Source organism: Dermacentor silvarum, chromosome 10 (genome assembly GCF_013339745.2).
Source record: "Dermacentor silvarum isolate Dsil-2018 chromosome 10, BIME_Dsil_1.4, whole genome shotgun sequence".
Classification (NCBI taxonomy): domain Eukaryota; kingdom Metazoa; phylum Arthropoda; class Arachnida; order Ixodida; family Ixodidae; genus Dermacentor; species Dermacentor silvarum.
The window spans coordinates 97,528,012-97,551,154 of NC_051163.1; the positions used below are offsets into that span (position 1 = coordinate 97,528,012).

Below are 23,143 nucleotides of genomic sequence, written 5' to 3' on the forward strand. Positions count from 1 at the left end.
TGAATCGTGCGACGATTTTTGGTTAGGACTCTTGTCTTATCGTGTGTCTGTTCTAGAGGATGGCCATTCACCTGCCCAACTGTTACAGGGATGACGTCCACGCACAAACGTTCCGGAATACAGCACTGAGCTGGGATGTCCAATACACAAGCATCAACAGCAGGCCAAGGGCAAAACGTTGCACCCTTTGCACCAAGAAGACACGGTGCGAATACTGGACAACAACTGGTCACATAAGGCAAGAGTGCTTCAAGAAGTGGCTCCCCGGTCCCATATCGTGGAGACAGAGAATGGAAGGCTTCTAAGGCGGAACAGACAACACTTGCTTCAAACGCAGGAAAAATACCGCAGGATAAACGAAGATGACGACAACAGCAACGCTGAAAATGGTAGCCTACAAAACGAAAGACGGGAGCTTCCAGAACAAGGCCAAAGTGCACCCGGGTTCATTGGTCATCCGCAAGCCAACAGACAGGTCTTCCCCAAAGTGGAGGCGTCGGAAGCAGAGCCCCGCAGGTCGACCCGTCAGCACAACAAGCCCCAACGGCTGCAATACGAAGCTAATTTTTGTCAAGTCTCCTAGCTATTCTTTCTTACTTTGTGGTCATAAAGTTCTTCCTTTCTTTTTTTGCTTTTTCTCGTTAAGGGAAAGGAGATGTATCATACTTGGATATCACGGAAGCAGACGAGCTGATAGCGAGCGCATCCTTCTTTCCCCTAACCACTTCGGCGCATGCGGCACCCTCTCGCACGATGCTATAAAGAGCACTTAATAAAGAGACAAGCCAGTTTTTTGATGCCCATCCACTGTGTGTGTCGTCTTGCTCAGGCGCCAACAATACACCGTATTTACTCAATTGTAACGCAAGTTTCTTTCCAAATTTTTGCTACCTGAAGTCGATCCTCGTGTTACAATCGAATACCGAGTAGTCTAAAAAGTGCAATGATGCACCCAATTCTAACCAACAAGTGAAATGTGCGAGTGAAAATGCATGAGGGACGCGTGCTTTCACGGAGAGCGAACGCACAGCGGCGAGAAAACGCGATGTCAGCGTCGCGCGAAAGGCCGTGGGGGGATGGGAGGCAGGGAAGGGAGGCGACGTTTAGCTGCGGCACCAAATGCGTATCTTGCGACCGGGCGCAAGGGCAACTGGCGACTCAATCTCCCACGCGAAAGGAGGAAAGCGGGAAGGCAGCGCGGGAGGGAGGGGCCTCCTACTCTGCCAGCAACTGCGTACTTGTACTTTGCGTGGCTGAGAGCTGTCGCGCACCGTATCTGGAAAGCGATCTCCCCATGGCTTTGACCTTTGTATGCACTGTGCTTTCGCCACGCGGTTTCTGTTCAAGCGATAGACCGCACGAGCCTTCGCTCGCTGCTGCTGGTGCGCTTGCTTACGCCAGCGTTCTGACAGTGGTTGTCTGCGGTCATTGAGTGTGATCTATTCGTGCTTTGTTAATTCAGTTAGTAAGCGAATGTGTTCCAAGTTTCACCTTTTGGGGCGAAACTTGCATCCGGTGGCCTTGCGTTACTTTAGCGTTTTTTTTTTTTGTGGTTGTTTTATGGATGCAACAAAAGGTCGCCCCTCGCGTTACTTTTGCAGTTTTATTTTTTCTTGATAGACGCAATGAAAAGTGACCCATCGCGTTACAATTAAGTAAATACGGTAATTTGATACAGAGATTCTACAAAAACAGACCAACAGCGCATTCATGCAGACAAAATGCAAACGCAATCCCACACACAAATTATTCAGAACAAAAACAGAGTAAAAACAAAAACGATATTCCCAAAGAAACTCTCAATCATGTAAAGCAACATATACTAGCATCAATTTTCTAAGCTGCCTTTTGTTTATACATTCATTAAAATAAATTTTCTGCCAAATTCATTTAACAAATTTGGAAATTGGTAGTTCATATACTTGTTCGACAGTTTCAAATACAGTTGATCCTCAATATAACAAAGTAGTACTTTTCAGAACAAACTTCGTTATATTGTGAACTTCGTTGCATCAACGATTTTGTCCTTTGCTTCTGCAAATGATGTTGTGCATCCCTAAATCCTTCCCATTTCGCTACATTTTGCGTATGTGTGTTCGTGAAGATATCATGAAAAATACCAAGCAAAAGGAGCGGCGAGCATAGTACAGTCACCGAAATGCATGTCATGCACAGTCACAGTCAACTGAACAGTCACCACACTTTATGCTTTCCTTTGACTTCAGAATGGTCGAAAGCATACTCAGCCATATCTCGTACATGTCAGTCACTTCTTTAATCATCGTGGCTTTGAGTTCCAAGGAACATACCTTCTTTTTTTTTTTTTTTTTTTTCCAGGAGGCACCCCTCAGTGTTGCACCAAAGTACCAGCATCATGATTACAAGAAAAAGAAATGACTGCCAGCATGTCTTTGCATGCTAACGAACAAAATGGATGGTCGAGATATCGAAACGTCACTCAAGACTTCAAAATAGCACATATGCTATTTGAATGCCTGTACGTCTGGGTGCCACGAAGAGAAGAAAGTTCCCTCTTTTTTTTTTACCTATCTTGCCTTTATAAACACCCTTCACATTTCTACAATAAGTTAAAAATGTTTTTACCTTGCCGGTGCTAGAATTTGCCCAAGTTCGTTTTTTGTACGCGCAAAAACCTTGTTGTATCGAAACTGCAAAACAAAACTACTTCGTTATATTGAGGTTCGACTGTGTTCACACACACCTTTTTATGTGGAATTCAATAGTGGAGAGCTCTTGATTAATATTAACTGCTGGACTTCTTTAATATGCCTGTGAAGCTAAGTACGCAAGTATTTCAACATTTCTTCCACTACGGAGTACAAGCTGGCAATATTTGATTTCAGGCTGAAGCAGCAGCGTTTTGATGGGGGCGAAAGACAATAAAACTTCTGGACTGTGGTTAACACTTGTGCTTAAAAAGATCTATGACAGCAACCACTATAAAAAGTTTATTCATATAAAGTGAACTGCATTATGTGCCTCCCCTGTAATGGTGTGGGAACAAACGGAAAAGCAATGACAATGTGGTGACGGCGCAAAACATTCTGCAACACAAATGAAGGCCAACCAGCTTGCAACATAATGTCTGCTTGTAGTAATGAAGCACACAAATTATGGCAGAACAACAGTGAAACTGGCCTCAAAATGTACGACACAAGAACAACTGATAAAAAAGTAAAGATCACTGAAACGACCTTCACAGATAATGTGTACAGCAATTGAAGCTTGATGTAACAAAGTTGTGCTTGCAGCAAGAAACTTTGATAAACTGCTAGTTTCATCAAATCAAGATTTCAATGCCTCAACAGTAAAGATTTCTTTACAGGTTTTCAGAAAATTTCTGGTGGATAGCATCTTGTTTGTAAACATTTGCAAACAAAATTGTACGAGAAGCTTGAACAACATACCTGCTATCAATAGCACTGGCGTGCACAGGAACATTCTGTCTCGAGCAGGGCTTTCACGCAGAGTGCAAGACGAACTAGCCTGTGTGTCTGCTCAACTCTGTGTACAGCATACTATTACGTAGGACAAGAGTAAAGTGCACAAGAGACATGTACTACCTGGAAGAGCAGCTGCCTCGAGGCCAGCTGGTAGACAAGGCAGGTGCCTTTCTCATCCACAACTGCGAGGCGTGTGCGATCTGCACTGAGGTCGAGGCAACGCACAGGGCTCGTCACCTGAGTTGAGAAGAGTCATTGAAGGAATTAAAGATGGGAAAAGGTTACAGATGAATGCTTTTATAACAAAGTGCTAGGGACATCCAAAATGGGCGCGAAGAGTTTGAGCGGTGGCGCTTTTGTACTTTTCCTCCTTTTCGGCGGCCGCCCATAGGACGGAGTGGCTGCTGTGCTTCGGGCCACGTTCTTTGTGTTTGCGCCATTTTACCTAGTCGCAGCGAGCCATGTCTACCAAGATAGGTTTGTCTACCGAGATAGAAGGACATTAGAGACTTTTTCTTCAAGAAATAAATGCTTTTTACGTACATGTGCCTGAGTGAGTTCACCTCTGACTCTTTAATTTAGCTACAGTCGAATCTCGTTAATTCGAACACGCTTATTTCGAACATACCGCGTACCGACAATGCTCTTAGCAGCGCGCCAGATCACGCGGCGGTGCCTCCGACCGGCATTGCTCCGACACCGCCGTAGAGCAAATGCTCAGGAGAGACCCCTCAATGACGTGCGCGAAGGAACAGGGGAAAAAAAAAAAAAACGGCGGCGGAAATTTCACCCTCTCTCAAATTGCAAGGTCGCCGTTTCTGCATCCCGCCGGAACAAGCGTGTACGTGCCGACTAGTGTGTTCTAGACAGCCGTATTCTAGCACACACTAGTGCCAACGTCTCAGCCACGCGGATAAAATGGCAGTGAACCCTTCTCCTCTATGCTTCCTCTATTTTCTAGTCGCATGTTGACCTTGCACGCTGCGGCAGCAGCGCAGAGGGAAGCAGCGGCGGAGGCGCAGTCGGGCCAATGAAACTGCCCACGCCCGCACACGCTCGCTTCCCGATAACGGCAGAAAACGAAACTTCAGGGAGCGGCTAAAATAAGCTGGCGCCAGCACGGCGGCGGGTGCGCACGGAGATGTGCGCACGGAGTCGAAGGTGAGAAAGCTACGAGGGAGTTGAGGGGGAGGGAGCGAGGGCGAGGGCGAGGGGAGCCACAGAAGCGGCGGAGTTGACGCGGCCAAATCCGCTTCCCTCCCGCCCTCCTCCCTCACCTTCGACGGTCTAAAGATGGGAAAAGGTTACAGATGAATGCTTTTATAACAAAGTGCTAGGGACATCCAAAATCCTTCATTATATACAGGTCACTTCATTATAAAAATCACACACCACCCTGCTAACAATTAACCAGGCTAAGCTTGTCCAACAAAAGCAAACCTTTATTTCACATGAAATCAAGAGAGGCATAGTAACATAAGTCGCTCATCTTTCTGTGCACACTTCATCTGAAGAAATGTGTGACTACAACCAACCTGACTGCGCCGAGGCGAAATGTGGGAGCGACCCAAGGCAAAGGTACGGATCGTAGCATGCTGCTATCACGTTTACAGACTCTCCCTAACTTTTGCCTTTGTTGACATTCATGTCCTTTCCACGCTAAATAGCTTTGAATATGCCGTCAAGTCGTCGGTTATGATGACACCACGATATAGTCATCAACTGTGACGCATTCATCAGCCGCCGCTCCTGCTGTTGTGTAAGAGTTCAGTGATTCCTGAAGCAGTGCAGCAGGACTTGACGCTCGCTCACACTGGCACGCTCGTCGAGCACAGAGCGCAGCTACATGGCACTCATTCTAAAGCAACCATTCAGCCATCGGGGATGCCTAAATTCCTTTGTCGTACAGCCAAATTCGTTGCAGTAGTCTTCACTGCAGAGGCATTCACAACACACATGAAAGATAGGAATTTGGCTGGGACGTAATCAATCCCTCAATATACAGGCCATTTTGTTGCAGGGGCGTTCATTGTGGCGTTCGACTGTAAATGGCAGAAAGAGATAAGAAAGTTTGCAGGCATAGCGCCGAGTTGGCTAATGCCAACTACGTCCCTCATAGATAATTTTAAAAGAAACATAGTGAATATTAGAAACAGTGTTAATTAATACTGACATCACATAACTCTGACCTCCTAGAATTACTTGATGCATTCCATCTCTATTGGAATAAGTGGTGTTCAAAACATGGCTCCCACAACACGTTTCCTGCTCCTGCAATAGCTTCCAGTGCCTGGACTACACAAAAGCAAGGCCTTCACGATTAGCCTTTTTTACTCGGAGGGAATCCTGGAGGCGTATTCTGCGATGATCCACTCGGGCAATACTATCGCCTTCGCTACACCTTGGCCATCAGGCGCACACTGATTGCCTGGTTGAGCAAAATCGGATGAGCTGCTTGGCTGGTTGAGCACTACATCATCCAATTTTGCTCAACAAGCCAATAAGCGTGCGCCTGATGGTGACAGTGTCGCCGAAAGTGATCGCCGCCAAATACATCCCCTGTTGCCAAAAAGTGCAATTATGGAAACCACCTGTGGAGGCACTGCAGGTGGGAATTGAACTCTTTACCTCATCCGCAGTAGTGGAACATGTGGGGTCTCACACGGGCTCTTGGGACAAAGGAACGATAACATGGTAGTGTTAACGATCAAAAGGGCATTTATTGAACCTTTCATACACTAATACACGCTAGCCGAATTACTACCAATAGAACATTCACATGGGCGCGCGACAAATCAAGGTAGTCCGACTCACCGCGACCGGATAGCAAGTGAATATGTTTGCCCCATGCTATGACACCATCGCCTAGTCTTTCACGTGTATGGTCACGCGAACGGTGGCGAGTTCGAACGATCTGTGTTTGTCCATACCGGTGTCCTGCTCCAAGCCTCACGAGACGGTCTCGCGAAGCTGGGTCGGCGCACGGACGGAACGTCCAAATCACTCACCGATCCCCCCCCCCCCCCCCCCCCCCCGAAGAGGAACCGCGTTCTCCCTTTTGAGCCCGCCTAACCCCCCGCCGTCAGGTGCGTTAGCAGCGCAACACTAGCGCCCTCTCTTGTAATACGCTGCAACTCCGCCGCCGTAAAGCTACGCGGCAAAGCCGGATTACGGGAGCCATGCGGGGAAAACAACATTAGTGGATGCGTGAGAGTCGCGCATCCCCACAAACATCATAGCGACTTAGCCATTAACATGGGTAAAGAAAAACAGGAGCACCCTGACTTTTCAACAAGGCCAACTCACTCAGTTACGTCAGTGCCTGGACTTGACCGTACCTAGTCATTGATGAGAAGTCAGCGTCTGAGAGTTGTGCCGTGGTGTGCAAAGATCCCGAGCACAGCATTGCGTGTTCGATCGGCAGTGAAAAGACATTGGCAATAGCATGACCGTCGAATGAGTGCGCAAAGCAAGAAGACAACAAGGAAGGGGTCAGGTGATCAATAAACGACTTCCACAGCATTTCCAGAGAAAGAGAAATGCACCAATTTCCTAGCTTCATTGGACCATACGCAACACCTACAGCACAGCAGTTGACGGCTGCCTGAAACTTGTCCTCTTAATACTGCTACCTAGACTCTTGAACCTGTTTCCACTGTGCCTCTGTTGCTTAATGATGCAAGCCTGGATTTCAATGCTGGCAATACTGAAATCTCAGCCTCCCCAGCTCAAAGCCCTAGCTTTTGCTGCTATAGTGAGAAGTGGCAGGTTGTGATGGCTCTGCAGGACCGAGAAAAAACAGCTTTTACGAGTGGAAGAAAACTGGCAATTTCAAGTTATGCTACTTAATTTGTGTAATGTGGCCACCATGTCTAAGAAGCTTATGAGCCCTCTACGTTGCAGCGACTGTTCACAGATGTCTGCTTGTTCTACATGGCAACAACTTAGCCCTTGAAAGGACCTTTGTGCATGTGGACACAAACCTTTCTTGTGTTCTCGACCATCGTCAACTAGCATGCGTTTTTGTCCTTGTCTGTTATGTATGTTTCAGTATTTTGCGCTAACGTACCTCTAGTTAGTCGACCAACTCAGATAAAGCCAATCTTGAACTGTATCCCAAGAAATGCTGTTTATTCCAATGTGAGGTTACATCGAGTAAGATGCTTTGCTGAGCTAGTTGTTGTGTAGACATACTGCACCCCTAAATGCCATGGTGCACATCTATAATACTGAAGCTTTTCTAATAAAGCTTCAGTTGAGAGTATAGCACTATGTCCTTCTGGCCTTCTTTTTTCCTCATTTTTTTACCTTACTTTCCATCCTGCAAGGTTACTTACCAGGGGCATCTAACTTCTCCAGCAGGAATCAAATGCAAACTTGGCCTCGTACGTCCAACAAGCGCAAAGTAAGAATGTTCTCGGCTCTCTGGCAATGCACAAACTACCAGTGTCTCATGAAAAATAAAATAAAAAAATAAAACGCCAAGCCTTTATAGAAAACTCAAAGACTGTGACAGAAAAATATGGACAGAAAAACATGGACAGATGACCAGAAAAAGCATGTTTCTCGAGCTGAGAATTTCGGCATCTGAAGCGACAGTGAGCTCTCCTAAGTACAAGATGGCAGTTCACAATCAATTACTTGTTACAGCTTGATGTCAGCTAGATGCAGCAAAACTACTGCGCAACTTGCGACAAACTTTTGACAATGATTGAAGTGGCTTCTCACTTCTACCACTACGTTTATAAGAACTCGTTTTCTTACTAGGACTAGCCCTGCTTCCCCTGATCTGGCCCCTCTTATTTAGGAATCATAAACGACAGCTTGCCGGGGGTGGTATTCTCAAACAATGAATTCCGACGATACAATCACTTTTGTGAGGTACAGCATGACTCTGCACCAGAGGTGCAAGAGTATACGGCTGACGGCATTCCAGGCACCGTGTGCCAAGTCATGCAAAATCTTGTAAAAGTGATTGTATTCTCGGAAGTGACCACTCGATACAGCATCACATAATTCAGCATGTCCGATGCCAATTCATGTGAAATCGTGTGAAATTGATTGCATCCCCAAAAGTAGTCACTTAAGAATACAGCCCCAGATGTCTCACTGCTTCCAATAGACCCGAACTGTTCCCACCCCTCAGCTCCTATCCCACTTCCACCCCATTTCGCCAGAGTGCACTCTCTGTGGAGAGCCACATGCCACCTTAGACCACATCCTCTTCAGCTGCCCTGCCGATCCTCCCCCGTAAGGACAGCCTGCCATCGAAAGGCTGAATGGGAGGCCCTCCTTGTGTCGCAGGACCCGGACACCCAACTTCGCTGTGTGAACCGGGGTGCCAGTGCCATGGCCCTACGTGGCCTGGACACATGCACGTGATGTGAGGGCTGTGCGGTGGCCCTGGGCCCTTGAAGGGTCCAAACTCGCTCGCTTAATGAAGTTTTTCCATCCATCCATCCAATGTGCCAGAAGCTAACATGCCATACCAGCAGCAACACGCATTTGAACTCCCTGTGCCGCTGAGGCAACACACCTTGATGAGGAACAGCGGGAAGGGATTGTCCAATAGCAGCTGCAGCACCTGCCCATCCCGCAGGCCAACCAGGAGGCCCTCACGGCCGACAGGGCCACCGAGAGCCCGGATGTAGCGGATCGCCGACGACAGGACCCACTCCCGTTCGCAAGCACCACCACGAAGACGCAGGCACTGTAGTCGCCGTTCCTGCAGTTGACGTGAAACACTGATTGGCAGCCCTGAACTTCTGTGAAGGTTACCACTTGCCACATGCCATAGTAGTGCGGCCTTATGAGTCAAGACAGGGCAGCCCCATAGCACCTGCTTGCAATCTACATGGCCTACATATCTACATTGCTGTTTTGACCATGCAAAAGTGACTTGATGACACTAGCTGTGCGCAAAATAGGGGCTAGAGAGGAACTGTGAAGGGATATGAAATTTTAAAATAAATTTGGCTTAGAAATAAATGGGAGCCTTTAGAGCAAAGCTACAACGCATTCAATGACCCACCACACGGTAAATGCACTGAATGCACGTTTGCACATAACTACATAATGGTACAGGCTGCACTGCAGGTGTTTGCCCTGCAATGCTGCAGCATCAATGTGGCATAGAAATCACGTAACAAAAAAAAAAAGTAGTGTAGATACTGAGCAGGAAGCAGAAAAGTGCATGAGCTATGCAGTCCACAGTTCGCGCTAACAGAGGACTAATGCTTATGTAATAGGAGTGTGTGAATGCTCAAAAATTTGGAATTACAAATAGAATACTCACTATTCGTAAGTATGCATATTTTAAGGATACCTCAATAGGTCAACTTGCGCAATCCAACATAAAATCGGAGCAAGAGTTCAACAAATTTAATACCAACGGGAATAGTATAGGCGAGAATACCGAGAATTTACGTAGTGGAGTAGGCTACATCGCTTAGGGAGCCATACTCGACTGGCTATACAGCGATCATTCGTACTCTCTGAAGAGTCCTATTTATGCGAGTAAACTTTTCCTGTGTTCCTAATGCTCCATTTGTGCGCATAACAAACAATGCTTCATAGCGTGTAATGTAATGACAGAAACTTGCTAGCATTATGAATACCAGGGCATCGCATCGGATTAATTGTGAAAATGGCTGTTCGTTATTCAAAAACTATTTTAAAGGCATTCAATATTTGATTCGCTTCTGGCACTATTCAATTCATATTTGGTTTGGCCTCAAAAATTACTATTCACTCACCCCTAATATGAAAGGCAAACAAATAAAGTTTTATCATGATGATAGTGTAAAATGTGAGCACACTGGCTTCAGCTAGCAGACAAAAAAGTATATGTTGACATTGCTGATCAGATAAGAGGTTTTTCCACAAGATTGCCAATAACCCAGGCGTTCACGGCATGAATGTCTGAACAAGATCCTCAGTCACTGTCAAAACTACATCTCCTTTAGCAGTTAATTCTAAAGGGACACTAAAGGGAAACAATAAAGCAGCTTAAAATGGTAACATATTCAATAAAAACTATATTTACACCTTTTTAGTGGTATAAGATTGATAATTAGCAGAGGGAATGAAGGGCAACACTGGCTTTTTAAAATATATTGCATCTAAACCACGAGGGCCACGATATCAGTGTGACGTAAGGGATTTCACTATATTTCTGCATACGTGCATCATTTATAGTGGAATCTCGTTGACACTATCTTCATGGGAGCTAGAAAATAAACCGTATCATCTAAAATTCGTATTATACAAAATTAGTATTATCCAAACAAACCTAAAAAAGGAAGAAAACAGGCTTACTTGGTGACAAACTCACTAGCAAAGCTTCCTGTGGCATCGAGTGATACTGCTCTGCATAACACGCGCGTTATGCGGAGTGGCATCACGTGTCACTGAAGGGGCAGCTCTCACTGGTCTCCTTCGCTCGCAGCTCATTTGCCGCCGCGGCACACCGCAATTTAAATCGGTCCAGGACCGATCCCTCCTACGGCACGAAAAACCCTCTTTGTGGAAGCTTCGTGGCGCGCGTTTTTCCGTTCGTGTGGTCGGCCCTAAGCACTGTCTTCGTGGGTCATTGAAATGTAATTTAATATAGTACAATCGAATATAAAGCTACGAGTTTCAGAAACACCAGTTTGCAGTGGTATTATCCAATTTCAGGTGAAAACGCGATCGTATGAACCGTATAAAAATACATTGCTCCTATGTGTAACATTGCTCCTGTTGGCCAGGAAAAGAAAAAGAAAAAAACATTATCCCGAAAAACGTATTACACAGATTTGTATCGAGATTCTACTGTATATACAAGCAATGTTTCCATATTGATGCTGAAAACACTTATACACTTATAATGTGCCTCGATGTCTTTTTTTATTAATAGATCATTAAGCAGACTGGAGCTAATGTTAAAATGATGTCAAAATATATGACATCATGGGGAGCTGGTACGAAAATTTCAGGATGGCAGTACTACCCGCCTTTCACATTGTTTATGGCTAATTAGGCCTCCACCCATAGTGAGAGCAACTTATTTTGCATTGTGCAAGTGCAAGCTACAAATCAAGCTTGACAATGTTTATCTCTGCTGTCTCTTTCAATAGGCCATGATTTGAATATTTGCAAGGACACTGACAACATGCAAAGCGATGGCAGTCCCAAACGTGGATGAAGCAATGTGACTGCCAGTCCACCATCGTGCTGAAGTCGCACAGTCCCAAGGTAATACATGGTACTCACAACTCCTGCAGCAAAATGCACCAATGTACGGATTGCACTAAGGAAATACACTACTGTATGTGCCGGGATGTTCAACAGCCTGATTCAACAAGTAAAATTTGTATTTGGTCATGTTTGCCAAGTAACAGCTGCATGAACTGCAGTTAATTAGCAACTAATTATGCAATTAACTAGCAGTGCTACACCCTATAAGTAGGCTGCCTGTTTTCTTAGTAAGTATTTGTGTTTGTTGTGAGTTGCTTTCAACCAATTAATTAATACAGAAGGCTCTGTGAGCGTCTGAATCTTTAACAAATGGTTGTGTTGCATTACATTATTTTTCTTCATTTAATGTTCCTTTGCACCTGAACATTATTATCATAGTTTTGTACTTATAATGCTCTTTAGTGTTCTTATTTGCTCTTATGGCTATACGTAGCTTGTGACCATCTTTACATCTCTACTGCCAACATGTTATGTAACACCCTGAAGTGATAGGTTGCATTTTGCAGCAGATGCAACTTAATACTTTATGTGGGTGCATTTTTTTGCCCATTTCAGCCAGAACAAATCAAAAGTTCATGTCTGCAGCAACGCAAGAATTAAAAAAAAAAAATAAATTTCGCAGGAACAGAACAATGACGCCATCTGTCAATGTTAGTGCAAAAAAACACAATGTGCACTTTGTTTCCCTGTTAAAGCGGGACTTTAGCAGTTGTAACAGATCGTTGATAACGATAGTAGGTGAAGTCTGGTGCTTTGGGTGATGGGAGAGCACGTACCTGGCAAAGGACAAGGTGCTCAGAGCAGACGACCAGCAGCGTGCACTCCACCTTGCGGACGATCTTGTCCCGCAGTCTGTAGTGCATGTCGTTAGGGTCAGATGCGTCGCTACTCAGCTCATACACCATGATTCGTTCGGGCAGCTGGACCTGCACGTGATGACACTATTTAAATTTCCAGTTGATTCAACTTTATCACAAAATTTTGGCTGGCCCACTAAGTTTTCAATATAGCGGATATCAACTTTATTTGAACATGGCTTCTGGTTCATTCAAATTTCTCTGGTTTCCCAGCATGAAGATGCACAACCAGAATGTACTGGTGAGATGTTCACAAAGTACAAAGAGTCAAAACACGCCTGTGTTTGACACTGAGATAGCTATGTATGTTGACATCCCTCTGTGCATCTGTTTTAGCTGCATATTTGCTCCAACGTAAACCGATGTGTATATCAGAATTCTGTTACGGGCCTCGTTTTCTTCTATCTTTGATAATTAAAGCTTTCATTTAATTAAAGAAAAAGATCTTCGTTTTCTGTGAGTTTGAATTGCTGCATGTTGACTGTATTATGAACTGGTTAGAAGGAAACAAGCTAGCCAGTAGTTTCACACAAATGGGACACAATATTTTAAGGACCTAGGCTCAAATCCATGAAGCTTCTTTTACGTAAAAGTGTCCCTTCATCAGTTGGCCACTTTTGATTGCGATTGGCGCAATAAACAGATCACTGTAGTAATGATCAATCACAAATTCCACTTATATAGATTTATTGAATTCAGACCCTGCTTGTAAACCTATTTGTGCTAAGAAATCACAGCACTCTTGTGTTTACTGGGGAAGCATCGAGCGAGCACGATGTGCCATCACTACAACCATGTAAAATTAAATTTGAATAACATGCATAACGGGATAAGCAGACTGTAATTCAAAATAGTACCTGGGTTTGCAAAACATCACCTGACTGTACAGACATACACATGTATTGTAAATAAGCACACAGACATTCAATTCTATCAAAGCCCGCAGTGGAATGGCAGCCACAACAGCTGCATCTGAATTTGCACGCACACATGCACGCACACAGAGTTATCACAAATGCTGAAGACCAAAGCTAGCTCAGCAGTCAATGTAGGCTATCCTGCAGGCACTGAAAATAGCTCAACCGTCTCAAGGTAGCATTACTAAAAAATTGGCGCAGTCGTGTTACACAGTCATTTTACCCTCATCATTATTACATTTTAGCCCATTTATTACTGGTAGCCCTCTACCAGTAATCTCCAATTACACCTGTCCTATGTCAGCCAATTCCATCCTATACCTGGGAATTTCTTAATCCCGCCACATAACCCTTTGCCATCCTTGATTGTGCTTGACGCCTACTCTGTTAATCTAAACGTCCATAGGTTGTCCACATTACGCGCTGCATGACCAGTAAGAACTCCTCTTAATCTCAACTAGAGCATCGTTTATGTGCAAAGACACCTATGATGCTACTCCAGAAAACCTTGAAAGGACAATGTTTGATAGGAGTGAAGACTGCTCCCTAATCTTTCCAGTCAACAACCGCAAACACTCCACCAGTGAACTCACCGCAAGGCGGTTCCTGTAGATTGCCAGTTTCTTGACCAGGTCACGGCACTTGATTCGCACTGCAAAGGTTGAAGTTAGTGGCACACGTCGCAAGCAAAATTCAAGCACTGCACTCAATGAATCCTGCAAGTTACAGCAAGTGGAAGCATTCGTGTCAGCAAATGGAAGGCAAGCAAACAAAACTAACAAACAAACAAAGATTTGAATGATGCGTAGGCATTTCGTAGTAATGACGTGGTGTTGAGTTCTTCTTTCTGGGGTTTTAGGTGCCAAAACCAGTTCTGACTATGAGGCACTACGTGGTGCTTGAGTGCTCACACTCAACGCTGCTGGTAATCCTAGCACTGCTCATCGACTGAGGTCGTCTTGGCGCCATTACAGTAAATGCGACAGCGCTGTGGCGACACAAACCGTTGAGGAAGGCGGTGCAACGTGAACTGATGAGGCAAGCAAACTATGGTAGGTGGCGGCGCCAGCGCTGATGACGTTCCAATCCGAAGCCACGGCTTCTACACAGTTCTGGCTTACTAAAGGTGTGCCTAGTGCGTGCCTGATTGCACACGTCACGTAGTCTCAGAGATTTGTTTGTCGTTTTCTTCCACAGCTGGCAAACTTGAAAGCGATCGTCTTTCGCGGAGGACGGACGGACGCTCAGACAGTTTTCTTGCTGGGTAACCATAGAAATTTTTACGCATTTAAGAAATTATGGATGCATACCTTTTTCATCTGTTACGAGGTGCTGAATGATGACGTCTGTCATGTTGTCTCTGTAGGCATACCGTTCACGGTACAGGCTGTGCACTGTGGAGAAGCCCAGCTCGAAGTAGGCGATTGTGCCATCTTGACAGCCCAGAGCCTAAGAAAGTTGAGCCAGAAGCAGCATAAATGTAGAGAATTTTAATCATCGCCAAGAAACCACCACCACCTGTGACTAGCACAAGAATACTTTCCTTTAACATAACTAGGCTGATAAGGAAGAATTGCTAGCAGACTTTATTTTTCAGAGCTCTTTTTTTTTTTTTTACGAACGAAATCGGTGCACAGAAACCCATCTTGAAGGGCAAGCCTAACAAGCAGTGTCCTACTACATGCACAAAAGAAATTCTAACATAATTATTTTTGCTAGTTCTTCCAATTATCAGGTGTTAACTTAGCATAGACAACTGTGTAATATACAGTGCTGCAGAAGGCTAACGAGAGCATTTCTGCATTCTACATGATTTTTATATGAAAATAAATGTTGAACCCATGAAAATCTTCTCCTGTACCAATTGATGCCCTGCTATTGAACTATTTATTGTACAACACCAAAGCACCGCACTAGCAAGAATCCTAATTGTTGATGTCAAAATCCACACCCTGCGATGTTGGCCTGTGTAGAGAAAAAAACAAATCTCGAAGGCAGTGCTTTTGCTGGCTGCACGCGCTGAAAGTGATTGTGGAGCTGGAAGCACGTCATCGTTGCCATGACAAAAAGCGTAACCTATAGAGATTTGTAGTTAGTCTAATACTGGTGTCACACGGCCATTTAGAAGAGCTTCGAACCGATAGTCTATCAACAGCAAAGCAGGTGCTGCTACACAAGCAGTTTTGATAGGCATTGAGTCAGTAGTCTTTCGAGTAGATGAAGTTACCGGGAACTCCATTCTAAATGATGAAGGTCTTGGAACAGTGGACAAGGGCACCTTTGTCAGCGGTGTGTTTAGACTAGTGAGCAGTAAGCAATGATATTGAAAAAAAAAAAAATACTAGGAAGCTATTTACCTTGTAAAATAGTTAACTTTCTTGCACCTACAACCGCAAATGTTGCCACAGCTCTCAAACAAAACCTACAACAATCCATACAAAATGTGCAAATGCAACAACAGCGTCACTAAAGATAGTACATTATTTCAATAAGTTATTTAAAAGCCCTACAGCAATGAACACTTCTGGGCATTTAGAATAAATTGTAGCACTGGTCACCTTTGCAGATACAGAACTGTCACTTGCGATCATGGAGCCACAGGCACTTGGTGTTAGATTATTAAAGCATTTCAAGAACCATTAAGTTTTCCATGTAGCTGCAACTCTGTGCCCACTGGGCATCGTTAGCGTGCTATCGGACGTGAAGGAGGAGAACTATATTATAGTTTTCTAAGCAGCTTGCCTTTTTTCCATGAGGCGGTGATTTTTGAACGCACTCTGAAGTTTGGCGATTGTCAAAGTAGAAAGCAAAAATGGCCGCCCGCTATCGATGGTTTGAAACGCCGCTTTCGAGACCTTCCGCGCCGCTCACGGACAAACTGCACCATCGGAGGTGAAGGAGGAGAAACTATATTTTTGTTTTCTAAGCAGTTCACTTTTTTCCCGCCAAGCGGTGACTTTTAAACGCGCTCCTGAAGTTTCAAGATCGTCAAAGCAGAACACAAAAATGGCCGGCTCCAGGAGCGGCGTGTGCTCCGGGAGATCGCAGATATTGCAATTCCGCTGCCTCTGCGGCAGACCTTATCGATGCATCGAATAGCAGCGAGTTGGAGGACACCGAGTTTTCGTCGCACTTTGAGTCTGAAAGCGACGACGACGCAAACCAGCCCGGAACATTGGCGGCTGCAGGCCCAACTGTAGTGCTCGCAGTTAAATTTATGGAGCGAAATACCTGTTCAAATAAAATTTTGATTTTTTTCGGAGATAGTGCCTAATAGACGGCAATACATTTTGTATATCTCATAATTTTCGTAAAATTTTTTTCTTAGTAGATACCAAGTGCGTCTTTACAAACTTTGTTCAATTTTATCCAACAATCTTGATTTTGGCAATTTATATCTTTTTTATGACATAAATCTCGTTAAGAAAACTTTATGCTTCAAAAGTGCATTCATTGTGCTTTTTGTTTATGTATTACATAAAATATTGAGTGCAGTAATTCTTTGAGAAAAAGATCTGCCATAACCAACAAAAACCAACTATTTTCCCCAAGGTAGGCAAAGAGTTAAAGAATTCAATGGCCATCGACTCAATAGCTGTTGAAAAGTGGCCAAGTGCCATGGGTAAAGACACTGTTCGACAGTGCTGTATTGGTCTTGTAGAATTTGATACCATGTAATCTATAATAATAGTATTTGTTTATGCAGTGCACAGCTATCCATGCGTACATGTTGCGATTGTGTCAAGTATTACAAATGTACTGGCTGAGCCAATGTCGTTCATGTACACGGCATTTGTACTCTGTGGGTGCATATCTGTCTTGTACTAAGGAGTTGAGACCTCTGTCAAACCGCTTCTACAGAAGGGAATAAAATTATTTAATGAACTACGAGCAGTGAACCACGAGAGTGTCATGACAGGCAGCTGAAAAGAAAAGTGAACAATGATTGCATTCTACCGGTACTAAATATGAGGCAGAAACTTGGAGGTTAACAAAGACATCTGAGGAGAAGTAAGGGATCATGCAACAAGTGATGGAATGAAAAGTTCAGTTCAAATTTCATTTTGGATGTTAACGTAGACACCACGACTTCCAATTTTGGTGCCTACGACGCACTAAATGTAAGCCAAATGCGGTTGTCCTCAGCGAGCCGCAGTGCGCTTAGCCAGTGGACTTGTGGCGGCACCCCGTGGTGGCCGCAGTATCTACTGTGTGTAGCCGAAGCGCAGCTACCAATAGCAGCCACGTAGGGGAATCAGCTTTATTACGAAATAAAGCATCCAGAAGAGAGTGAGGAGTAGGCTTCTGTTTGAAAAGAGAGCGTTTGAACGAAAAGTGACTTCACGGTCTGCTTGCGAGCCGCACGCATCGCATACGACAGCGAAACATGGCTGAGATGTTCACAAAAGCTTATGCTACCTGCGTACTATGTTATTTCACCAAGCCCAAGGGGTGGTTCAGGGCCCCTTTTAAGATACAGGAAGACAGCAGTATGGATTAGAGAGCAAATGGGGGTAGCCGATATTCTAGTTGATTACTAGTTGATTCTAGTTGAATTTGACCCTTTGAGGGACGAATTTTTTCGCCAAATGCGACCCCCCCCCCCCCCAGGCTTAATTTTTTTATTGCTGATTTAAATTCGTCGAAAGAAACTATTTCAAAAAAAAAAAGGTCGTAATTTTTTTAGGGTGACCGTAAAGTGACCAAAAAGTTATTTGTGTTGCAAAATACGCAATGTTTATTCATGAATAAAAAGATAAGCGCACTGAAAAATGGTTGTGTGCACGTCCAGAAACCGAAACAAGTGAGAAGCCTTCGTCTTATCGCCAGCAAGGTGCGATAGAGCTTTTGTGGTCTCCAAAAAAGGAGACGCAAAAATGGCAGCATCGTTTGTGTATATACGCGCCTGCCTGGCAACAGGTGTTATCGCTGCTGTGAGTGATAAACGATCGAGTAACAAGCGGTCACCCTTTCAGAGATTTGAAACCAGATAGCCATCAGTTTAGCGCGTGCAACAAGTGGGAGCTGCCGCAGGAGAAAACCGAAACTTGCCGCCGCTGCGCATGCCCGGATGCGCAAGCGATAACCCGAATGCGCCGTTGCCATAAAAAAAAAAAAAAATACGGCGAGGCATCGGCGCAAGTAAAAAATTCCATGTGTTCCCGTCGAGTGGCAGCACATTCCAAGCCAAAGAAATGATCGAAAGAGGCGCGCTTTTTAAATGTACAAGCGATGACGTACATGTATGTCATTGACCATTTTAAGGTGTTCGCGGAGGACGTATATGTACGTCATTGACCCTGAAAGGGTTAAGAAGAAACGGAGTTGGGCAGGACATGTAATGCTTATGGAAGAATGTGGTATGCGCAGGACATGTAATAGGGTGTCCTTTTGGAGTTACCGAATGGGTGCCAAAAGAAGGGAAGCGCAGTTGAGGACAGCAGTGAATTAGGAGATGTGATGAAATGAGGAAATCTGCAGACATAAGAAGGGGTCAACTGGCTCAAGAGAGAGGTAAATGGAGATCGCTGGGAGAGGCCTTTGTCCTGCAGTGGACATAAAAATAGGCTGCTGCTGCTGATGATGAGCAGTTACCACAGCAACAAGGAGCCCTGGTCAAAACCACTCTACTACGTTCAGGCTCACCAGGTGGCTGGCATCTGGGCGCGCTTGACAGCACCACACCCACGAGGCTTGCTGAGAGACGGGTCCCACGCAGATGCCGTCTCGCGTGTACACACGTGCCTCACGGCACGAGCCACCAACCACGAGGTACTCGCCACCGGGGAAGTAGCTGACAAACGTTGGGTCAAAGCCCAACTTTCGCTCGCGGCCGGTCTGCTGGCCTGCCACATTGTAGAAGCTGAGCGTCTGTGCCCAGTCGGCCACGGCAAGGACGTCTCCGACGCCTTCCTCCCTGAGTCATGTAATCATTGGCAGCAAAAAAACGCATCGGGGAGTCCACTTTAACCCGGGAATGAATATCGCAGCACCCACTTTGTTTTGGCACTTGTTTATCTTTTACACTGTCATGCTGCTGGTGTGCCCTAGTTTGCTTTCTCTTTGCTATTGATGTCTAGTGTCAGCTGTTGCAATGAGATGTGCTAGCAGTATCAGATCGTTATTACATCGCAAGTTCTGCAGCTGCTAACTAGGTGGGTTCGTTTTTACCAGCTGTCCACAATGTGCGTGTAGAATTTTCTCAATGAATGCTGCTTGATCTCAAGTGCACAATGCTGCTCCTCACACAGCACCTGGCTGTGAGTCACGTCATTCAACTGACAGCTTTCAACAGTCCTGGTTTCCTCTATCACCATCACTGACCTTTAGCACCGCTGCAATTAGGTGGGCACAAGTCTACTCAACTAAACAGCTTCACTCCAATCGCCATTGTTTGTTTCACCTGCCTTCCTATATGCCACTAACCATGTGTGACATTATCCATCTCCTTTCACTGGTCTATCACTTGCAGATGCTATCATTACATTCAGTTAGAGCCCTGGCACATGTATGCTTTAACTGCAACACCTCTGTTATCAGGGCACGGTGTCAACAGAAAATAGCCGGCATCCAGTGTCTAGTGCACGTGCGAGCTGGATTACTGCAATACTTAGGACACGGAGAAAAGAGTAGCTGTGCAGGTGGCGACATCTCGTGAGGTTGCGGGTAACCACAATGAATAAAAGACATTATTGGGCTGTACAAGTCCCTCTAGAAAAAAACAGACATTAAATACAGTCAGTGAGAGACCAAGAATGTAGCAGCAAACACATTTCAAAAGGATTAAGCCAGACATGATAGTGGGCTAGTTGTAACTTGCAGATGACAACAACAAAAACAAAGGGGGGGGAGGGCACTCAAGCTTACGACTTCTGCGGAATCTTTATGCTAGTGAAAAAAAAAGATATACAAGAAGACAAAAATTTATCATGTTTTGCAGTCATGTCATCTCTTCAGTGATTTTGGAAAGTTTGTCCACATTAAAACGAAATTATTTCTGTATGCTATCAAGTCATTTCTTCTTTTTTTTTTTTTGCCAGACAAATGCTGAAACAGTTTAGCGATGCATTCATCCGCATTGGTTTAGCCCCTACTGTTCTGAGAGAAAACTGCCTTTCAGAAGACAACTGTCCCAGAGTTGATGTTGTAACTGCAACAGAAACTATGCACACTTGCTATGCGTGCCAGCGGGTGCTAGCTACCTTTTTGTGACTGCGCCCTGTGTGCTATGCTTTTATAGTGACATCAAAAGGCTTTAGGTCATGTGGTAAAGTGTCTATGTTAATCATCCATTTACTTTAAGTTTTATTTGAATATCAGGACAAAGCCTAAAAATAGCAGTGCTAGTGGCAAAAAAAAATTAAAAAATTATAATGCATTAAGGAGAATCTTGCAGTGCGCAGCTTTCCACAACTAAAAAGAGAAGAATAATCAGCAGACTCCAGTGATTTCTCTGGATCTAAACTGATTTACGAAGACATCAGCAGTCTTTCACGGCGGACACCATAATCTTCTAAAGAAGCTCTTCATAGCAATGCAGAGAATGTTGCCCTCGTCTGCTACAGTATTGCGTGCTGTAGCATCTAAATCGCACGTGCAGATGCACTACCACCATCAGAACCTTTGCAGGGCGCCAATACCGTGCACAAATTACCAAGCACGAAAGTTGCACGATAGTGCAGTGGTTAGTGCGTCAAGCTATCGACTACGCATTGCTGCAGGAATGCGAGTTGCAATCCCAGTGGCGGTCGGTGGTGACGGATAAAGTTTCGTTTTACAGCAAAACTGTGAAGAAGAGTTCCGCACCTGTTTTCATGCGGCTTGTTCGCAATCAAATGTAAACGCAACGCTATGTGTGCCGAAGCCCTGAATTTTTTTTTGAAGCATAATACAGTAGAATCTCATTAATTTGAACTCCAAGGGGACCGGAAATTCATTCGAATAAAATGAAGTTCGAACTAAGGAAAGCCCCTTAGACTATAACACCCAGTCAATGGTGCGGACATTGCAAAGTCTTATCTTTCCTCTCTCGGCGCGCGACAACATGTGCCGGAAGAAGCTAGGTTTCTTATAAAGTCCAAGTGAGATAAGATCGCGCCCTGTGTGCCATTTGGTGAGGGTATGAGGGAAAGCGTGCGAGGGTGAGCCGAGAAGGATGGTGGCTCGATGCGTGGTAATGTGATCGAGCGCACACTAGGGGGCTCCTTCGTGCTCCTTTTAAGCAGGATGCGAAAGAAGGGCGCACCCTGTTCTGTTTGATCAGGTTCGGTCTCTGCTCCCCACCCGCCTGTAATTTTACGGCACGTGAGATTACGGTAGCTAGCGACACATCAAACTTTCACCCTCGGCTCGGGTTTGTCCGAAAGACGGACCATGGCAGCAAGAAATTTTGTTCAAAATACCTGTTGCGTGCTTTTTGGAGTTGGAATTCGCAGGAGTTCTTCCATATTCAAATACGGAGGACTTTGCCGGGCCTGCTAGATCAGTTCGAATTATTCTTTAATTCATGTGAAGAGATTTCAAATTATTGGGATTTCATTGTAATAAATGATTATAAAATAAAAGTCATCTTGTGTATCTCTAATTCAAATAGATAACATATTATATGTGTGGTAACCCGTAACCCGCAATTTTTGTTTCTCACGTTACATTGTACCGGCTTCACAATGGAGGTTACCTAGGAGATTGTACGGCTGGGGCAGTGAAAGCTGACGCCATGGTGCTTCAACGCAGCATGCTGTGGTGCTGTCACAGCCAGCCACGGTCAGGTTCGAACGCAGCAGCAACCACTGCTGTGTTCGAGCAAGGCCGTGAGCCAGAAAACTGAATCCCAGTCCTCCCCAAAGGGTTGTGAAAACCCGCTTATGCAACTTTGCTGTCTTTCATGCATAACTTGTGAGAGTGACATACCTAATCTTTCTTTGCCTTATGACAAGGGTGCCCCAGAGGATGCAGTAGTGGGCCGACATCAATTATTGATTGATTTGATTGATTCATGCAGTTTAATGCCCCATGGCAACTCTGCAGCTTTGAGAGATGCCGTAGCAGACAGCTCCAGACTAATTTTGGCCACCTGGGGTTCTTTAATGTGCCCCTACATGGGTGTTTTTTGGATTTTGCCCCCATTGAAATGCAGCAGACCCGGCTGGGTATCCAACCCATGACCTTGTGCTCAGAAGCATAACACTGAGCTACCTGTGGTGCACCCACCACTGGTACCCACCTCTGAGCTATTGTGGCGGGCACGAATTACAATGACACAACGACAATGACAGGCACTGATGTAACATGGAAGTGACAGGCGGACATAGCCAACCCAGGTTCAAGCTTTTAGTTGCTAATGCGGTTAGAAAAAAGAAAAGAAAAAAAAAAGATGGAAAGAAATGCTCATAATTGCTGAGTTGCCACTGACATCTTTATAACCCATACTAAAGGCCAACTGAGCAAAATTTCTCTTTGACTAAATTGGTTATGAATGAGTTGTACATACTACTGAAGCAACCTTGGCAAAGCTGCGGGGCTGACAGTAATATTCTAATTACGTTATTAGCGGCCTCTGAATAGCAACTAAGCAAGCGCGCATGCACCTGGTGGTTTCCAGATGACACAATCCCAACACATCACTTCAGAGATTTTCAGTGCAGTACAAATGGCACCTAATCACAGA

General features: G+C 44.8%; 1 protein-coding gene across 1 annotated transcript in view; it reads right to left on the reverse strand.

Moving 5' to 3' along the window:
- Positions 1-23,143, reverse strand: part of LOC119466336 (intraflagellar transport protein 122 homolog) — a 65,874-nt gene that overhangs the window by 34,615 nt on the left and 8,116 nt on the right. The window contains 6 exon segments of the mRNA XM_037726846.2: positions 3,585-3,701; positions 9,001-9,189; positions 12,479-12,628; positions 14,070-14,128; positions 14,787-14,925; positions 19,123-19,393. Of these exon segments, the coding sequence (XP_037582774.1) occupies positions 3,585-3,701; positions 9,001-9,189; positions 12,479-12,628; positions 14,070-14,128; positions 14,787-14,925; positions 19,123-19,393 (925 nt within the window).